General features: G+C 35.8%; 1 protein-coding gene across 1 annotated transcript in view; it reads right to left on the bottom strand.

Moving 5' to 3' along the window:
• Positions 1-295: 295 nt before the first annotated feature.
• dcbld2 (discoidin, CUB and LCCL domain containing 2) overlaps positions 296-7466 on the bottom strand; it is a 140481-nt gene continuing 133310 nt past the window's right edge. Inside the window, exons 14-15 of the mRNA XM_039744866.1 lie at positions 6919-7056; positions 296-928 (exon numbers count right to left, since the gene is read on the bottom strand). Of these exons, the coding sequence (XP_039600800.1) occupies positions 546-928; positions 6919-7056 (521 nt within the window). The 3' untranslated portion in view covers positions 296-545. The remainder of the gene's footprint in view (positions 929-6918; positions 7057-7466) is intronic.

The raw sequence follows: 7466 nt of genomic DNA, 5'->3' as shown, positions 1-7466 counted from the left end.
AAAAATAACAACTCAAAAGTATTTTTGCACGCATACCCAAAGAGTAATCAAATGTTATGTAAACATTTCAGGTTTGATATAAAATAAAAAAAGACAGTAGAGTTGTAATGTACTTATTTTGTTCTGAATATTCAATAAATTAATCAATTACTTTATTTAAATCCTTACTTTTAAGAAGGATATCTGGATTTACAGTGATATCTGAATAGGGTGGTTCAGTAACTATGAAGAATACAGTACAAAACAGGCACAAGTACAGGTCTAAGTATTCAAAATCCAAGTTTATAAAGAGTGATTTTTTTTTTTTTACCATTTACGGTGAAATATTTTTACTTTAACATACCTCCTAGCTTACACTAATGTCATGTCTGTTGTATCAGTGATAGGACTGAACTTTAAGTTACATCTGAGTGGAATTCACTAATCTGTAAAATATACAGTGATGTGTGCTTTTTTAAAAACAAGACTGAGGTCTTATGGCTACATACATTTGACACTTACATTCATTTTACAATGACACTCATTCAACCCTTATTAGTTAATATCTACACAATGCTCTGTGGTACTTTATACAGCAAATCCACTTCTACAGGTCCTGGAATACCTTTTGGTGTGTCATACTGCTCTTGCACAGAAGAGACATTATTGTCCGCCCTGGTGCTGACAGTTGTGCCCAGAGACTTGAAAGTAGATATTGATGTGTGAGGTAAGGTACCAGGCAGATGGCTGGATACGTCCATGATGATTGGTGTAGCATACTCTGGACCAGAGGCTGGGAGTGGCTCAGCATATGCATGATATATCCCTTGAAGCGGTGCATCATAGGGGTCAGGATCAGAGTAGTCATGGTCAATGCTGTCCTCTGGTTTGAATGTGGACCGCTGACGAAGGGTTCCCACTAATCCACTAACGAGGGGTTGGGCATACTCTGTTTTAAAAAAAAAAAAACAAAAGAAAAAACAAACTGTGAATTACTCTGTATAAAATAATTGCTAATTGTTTCAAATGGAGAATCATAAATAGGAAATTACATTTTGGTAAATTTAGGTTTTAAACTTTTGCTTTGTGAAATTGTATAGATGACAAGATCAAATTTTCCAATCTGAATTCTCTTTTTTGTGTGTAGAAGAGTGGAAGCTAACCAGCAACAGTTTAGGCCCCACAGCTAATCTTGACACATTGAGCCTCTTTTCCTAATATCTGGTGGTATGATGTTTTAGGAGTGATCACTTAAATGTACCAAAATCTCTGCCATCTGTCAGGTTTGCATATAAACTCTACTTACCTTTAAGGTAGTCACACATCTGACCACTGAGGCCAGAAACAATTTTACCACCACGCCATGACAATCTTTCAAAGCTGTCTTACAATATACACTACTGTGGCACGGAAGTGAAAATTGTCGGCCTAAGCCAAAGCTCAGAACACGCTGCACTGAAAACAGAATGCTGAAAACTTTTTCAGTTACTTTTTTAAGTTGTTTTGGTACCATTGCGTAAGGCCTAAATGTAATCAATTTTACTTTTGATTTATGCGTCTCAATGAAAATTAATTATTAAACTTCAAGCTGATAAAAAGAACTATGTATAGTATTTCAAAGAGGGCATATTTAAAACACTGAAAATAGATGAATGAATAAATGAATGAAGACATAAATAAAAAATAGTAAGAAAATGTGGGGAGAGTCCGTTAGAGTGCTTTGTCCATTTTTTGCCTGGCACATCATACAGACTTGCATTAATTTTTCAAGTTCACTTGTTTAAATAGCATTTCTTTGTATTACAATTTTTACTCGATTGGAAAAATACAAAATGTGTCATTTTTTGCTATTTTTGGTGCAAACATGCATACAATATTCAATGTAAGCTAACTTAGCTCTCAACTCTTTAATCAGTTAAGAGTAGCAAAAAACATTTCTGATCAACCAAACACAACAAACATGCTTGTATAGTCTCTAAGTCTCAAACTTTTAGAGACGTTTTTGTCTTAGTTTTCATCTTGTATGCTCTGTACAATTTTCAGTTTCTTTCCTTTATACATGGGTAATATCTTCCCTGTTTTTTGACTCATAACGTGAGGGAGGTTCTATATTTTTTTCATTCTACATCTTGGTCCTTTGTAAAAATTGTAATACATAAATAACATTAAAATAAATTTGATCACACACATGTATACCTTAAAAAATTAATTGCCTTCAGGTAATTGTCATATTATTTTCCTTTTCTTGCATCTTTTACTCAATTTCACTTTTCGCTATCATGTCCCCTACAATTTCAAAACAAAACAGCTATGATAAGGAAGAAAAACTCTCTTTGCTTGTGGTTCATAAGGTTTACTTTTTAAGGAAAAGCAGTTGTACGGTGTCTTTTCTTAAGGAAGTGTATTAGGGCCATGGAGAAAGAAAAAAAAAACGGACATAATGAAGAAAAAAAAAGTGTATGTTGAGAATAAAGTCAAGATATTGACTTTATTCTCGACAATTCCACTCTAATCTCGATGCTTATGTCAAGATTAAAGTCGCCATGTTGACTTTATTCTCAGTTTATTTTGTCATTAATGTAGAATGTTGTAAACTTCATCTTAAAATCAATGTTTAAATTTACTAGATTTTCTCAAACCCCATAACTAATGCAGCACATTAAATGCTTTGAATTAAGAGTTCCCCTTCCCATGTTAATTGCTACATGCTTCTTAAACTGACTCCCCTCTTGCACTGAGAGGAGCCACAGGCAGCGATCGCCACACAGAATACATTCACTTCATGATATTACTGCTCCCTGAACATTTAGAATGCTAAGATAAATACTTGATATTTTCATGATGAAATGCATTAAAACGTGTTAAACATGTGGGGTCATGGAGGCGTAGAGGTTGCACTGCTGCCTTGCAGCAAGGGGGTCCCAGATGTTCCCTGCCTTGAGTTTGCATGTTTTTCTGGTAGGTTTACTTGCCGTGCTTCAGTTTTCTTTAAAAGTCACGTAGAATGTGGGGTTTTGTTATGCTAAATTGACGCTACTAGTGTATGTGTGTTCTCGTATTCACCCTGCGATGAGCTGGCGCTCCGTTCGGGAATTGTTACAGCCTTGCGCACGATGCTTGCTGGGATGGGCGCAACCCTGAATGGATGGCATAATTATCATGTATAACGAAGTTCCTTAAAAGTTGCTAAAACTCTGTGTCCTAAGTTTATAGCTAGTTTTACTTTCACAAAGACATTTATTGTGTGGTGATTGGTTATATGGAGAAAGAAAAAGGAAGGATAGGAATAGGGGGGTTTGGTACATTTAACAGAGACAGCATTTCTGCAATAAAGGAAGTCCACTCAGATGAACATCCATTCAATTCTATGTTCGTGTCTCCGACCACCAGCTCACGAACCAAACATTTACACAATTTGTCAGTTAAACCAGTGTGATACCCATTTATATATCCAGCTTATTGGAGCCACGTCATACCTGCAATAAAGGTTCTCTTCACTAAATGTACACCTGGAGACCCCTTACTGCAAGGGAGCGGCACTACCGCCATGCCAACGTGCCCCCACATGTATATTACAAATATTCTTAATGCAATGGTCAAATGCTCATATTTATGCACCCCATGAATCAGTTCTGGTTTTTTTTTTTTGTCTCCTATGAACCATTACAGTCTCAGTGTAACTTGGGTAGCATGACTTGATGGGATAAAAAGAAAAACTGAGCGTCCCCTCAATATACACACATTGACATTTTTCCCCAATTAAGTACTCACCAGAGTTTGTTTGAAAATTTGTATTTTATAAATAAGCTACAGGAAAAATAAAAGTAAACTGGTGGATAAAATATCTAAACCCATTTGCTACTTTGTGATGGGGTTTCACTATTTGAAAGGACTACTATATCAAATAAAGTACATTAAAAGTTTGTAAAGTCTAGTACTGTAAGTAATGTTCCTATTAACTTATTATATGCACAAAACAATCAATGTAGAGGAACTTGGCTGTTTTCTATAGAAGTTTTGCAGCACATTCTTGAAACTAATTAGCTAGAATTAGGATCACTGGGTAAAGAAGCTGATTCTGGAAGCATTAAGCCAAGTCAGGAACCAACCATGGACTGGCCTCTAAGTCCATTATACTAATAGCCATTTTAAAATGTCAAGCTTCCCACGAGACTCCTATGAAAATCAATATCCCCAGGTACTTTAGACCTGCTGAGGATTTTGCACAAAATGATGTGCATTAACTCAATGCTTTGCTGCAGTTCTCCTACATTAATGAAATTAGCCAATGTCTTATCCAAGACCATTTGCAATAGCAGGACACTTTAAACCACAAGGTTACTGATTTAATTCTTGCTTCAATTTAGGACTCTTAGCAAGTCATTTAACCCACCTACAGTATGTTCCAAACACAATAAATATTTATAAGTGCTTTTTAAGATTTCTATAGTGAGTTGGATGAATTGGTGGATTGTACCCGAGAGAGAGAGAGAGTAGTGACTGGAGTGGATTTCAATGGACATGTTGATGCAGGGAACAGAGGGGATGAGGAGGTGATGGGTAAGTATGGTGTCAAGAAGAGGAATGGTCAGTTGGTATTTGATTTTGTGAAAAGGAATGGACATGGTTGTAGTGAATACATATTTTAAGAAGAGGGAGGAAAACAGGGTGACATACAAGAGTGGAGGATAATGCACACAGGCAGATAATATCCTATGCAATAGGGTCAGTCTGAAGGAGATTGGAGACTGCAAAGTGGTTGCGGGGAAAAGCATAGTTAGGCAGCACAGGATGGTGGTCTGTAGGATGACATTAAGGATCAGGAACTGGAGGAGAGTGAGGGCAGAGCCAAGGATCAAATGGTTAAAGTTGAAAAAGAAAAACTGTAAGGTGGAGATCATAGAGGAGGCACTAGGTGGCAATAAAGAGTTACCAGATTATAACTACAGCAAATGTGGTAAGGGACACAACTGGAAGGGTATATGGCGTAACATCTGCACAGAGGAAGGAGGACAAAGAAACCTGGCAATGGAATTTTTAATCAAACTGTTTTATGCAGTCTTAGAAAGTGAAAGGATGCCTGAGGAGTGGCATAGTAGTATACTGGTATTGATTTTTAAGAATAAGGGTTATGTGCAGAACTCTAGTAACACTACAGAGAGATAAAACTGATCAGCCATAGCATGAAGTTATGGGAAATAGTAGTGGAAGCTAGGTTAAGAAAAGAGGCGTTGATTAGTGAGTAGTACTATGGTTTCATGCTGGGAAAGAGCACTACAGATGCAATGTTTGCTCTGTGGGTGTTGATGGAGAAATATATTTTTGTTCCAACCCATTTCTTCCCTTAATGAGACTCCAACAAGCAGGTAAGCCTTTCCCCCCCAGTTATGCTTTTTATAATCATCCACAAATTACAAACTATTTTTGCCAGATTTTTACTGAATGAAGCAGGAAATTTGTGTTAGATGGATATTTTTTTTCCTTTTATATATTTTTTAATGCTCTAGTTCATTAGATAACTATTTATTAATAGACATACAAATGGGTAACTCTGAAGTAGCTGCTCCTTTCATTGACATTTATGCTGGTATCTGCACTGCTTAACAATAATTGGCCATATTCAGATACAATTAAGAAAGCAATCTCCACTGAGAAGGTGAATTTAAAATATGTCTTAATTTCCCCTAAGAATAAATATGATAGTTGCCCTTTTCTAAATGGCAAAAAAATATTTAAAAAATTGGTCAGCTAATTAAATTATAAGATCAATTAAAGGTAAGTACGACTGACTGATTGAGAAACTGACTGGAACAAAACCCCACAGCTACAGACGGCCCTGAAAAGTGAATGCTGAGAGCCACTGTTCTAGTACATGAACGCTTAGGGGAGGATACTGTGCCAAGCACATTAGACTCAATAGAAAAAAAAAGGATGGGAACAAAAAGTAACTTAAGCAGATTTTTCATTTAAAGTGTTGGTCAAGTGTACACTTTGTTTGAAAAAGAATGGATGTATGGATTATGGATGTTGTACAATTCTGTGGAATACAGATAGACCTGGAAGTCCACTGCAGCTCTGTATGAGCATATGAGAAAATTAATGTCATTTTGGTTTAATGACCAGAGGCCACAGGAAGCAAAATATTTAGGAAAAAAGGGTCTTTTTTTATAGGCACACATGCAATATATAAAAAAAGAAACATTAGATCAGTTTACATTAAAATGCACAGTGACAGACTTGGTGATCAATTGAGTAAAAGGAATTAAATTTTGCCACAATTACTTAAATGCACAGATTGCAACTTTGCCTCATAACTGATGGAACAGCACATAAATTCCATGCAAGCTGCCATATCTCCCCTGAAACAAATAGGCACAGATACTGTCACAATAGAAATTGAAAACCTATATTAAAAATATTACTTCCCTAATTAATCCAGAACCCAAACCACAGATTCTAAGCAAATAAATACTTTACAATAAATTGGATGGAACATCACAGAAAGATTTAATACTTAAAAAAAAAAAAAGTGCACTACTTAATAATGTAAATAAAATGATAAAAACTGCAAAAAATAAAAACCTGTTTTCAATACCAAACAATAATTAATAAATAATAGTCAATGTAATGTGTAAGATGTGAACAAACTATGGCACTGCATGTATAGAAAACACTTCACTTGACTGTGCCAGAAATGGGTGCTAATGTGACAAAATAAACATTTAAGTGACCAAGATTCTAAATATAATATGTCACATCTAGAATGTAACAAAAATAAGGTAGGTCTTAAGCTTGTTTTTACAATCAAAACTGAGGACATTCATGAAGACATGGGGTAAGTGCAGGCCCTTTCATTTTAAGAAAACATTTTTTGCAGAACTGATCATAATGAAAAAACTTCCTTTTCAGTTATTACCAGCCTGTTTGTTTAGGTTATACCTGCTGGCTCTGTCTGTAAGACTGGACCCACTTCTCTTGCCCCAAGATGGCTCACTTCAGAGCTGCTGTAACGAATTTGGCATTCTTCACCTTCACCACCCTTTGCTGGTAAAAAATGTTTCATTCCTTTCCACCAACCTGCAATTACAGAACAAACATGAAGTCATTAGTTTAAAATAGTACCAGACTCTTAATAGTTCACTTTACATAAATGATATAAAAATATAAGGCTTGTATGCAGATCATAAGCAAAAAGAAAAGAGTGATCCACTGGATTGGGACTCATGGCAAACGACTAATCTTTTGAAGCAGGTAATGAAAGTTTTTGAGAGAATGCTTGAGACCAGAATCAGAAGTGAAAGCGAAAAAAATGCAATTGAGTTTCTTGCACGAGAAAGGGAAAAACAGACATGATCTTTGTTGTAGAGTGTGCATTTGTAGATCTGGTGAAAGCTTTGACAGAGTGCCATTAAAGGTTGTGAAGTGGGCTTTCAGAAATTTAGGCATGGATGACTGGTTAGTGTCTGAAGTATTAATGAATGAGGAAG

This window comes from Polypterus senegalus, chromosome 2 (genome assembly GCF_016835505.1).
Source record: "Polypterus senegalus isolate Bchr_013 chromosome 2, ASM1683550v1, whole genome shotgun sequence".
Lineage (NCBI taxonomy): Eukaryota > Metazoa > Chordata > Cladistia > Polypteriformes > Polypteridae > Polypterus > Polypterus senegalus.
Note: the sequence above shows the minus strand (reverse complement) of the source record. Positions and strands in the feature narration are given on the sequence as shown.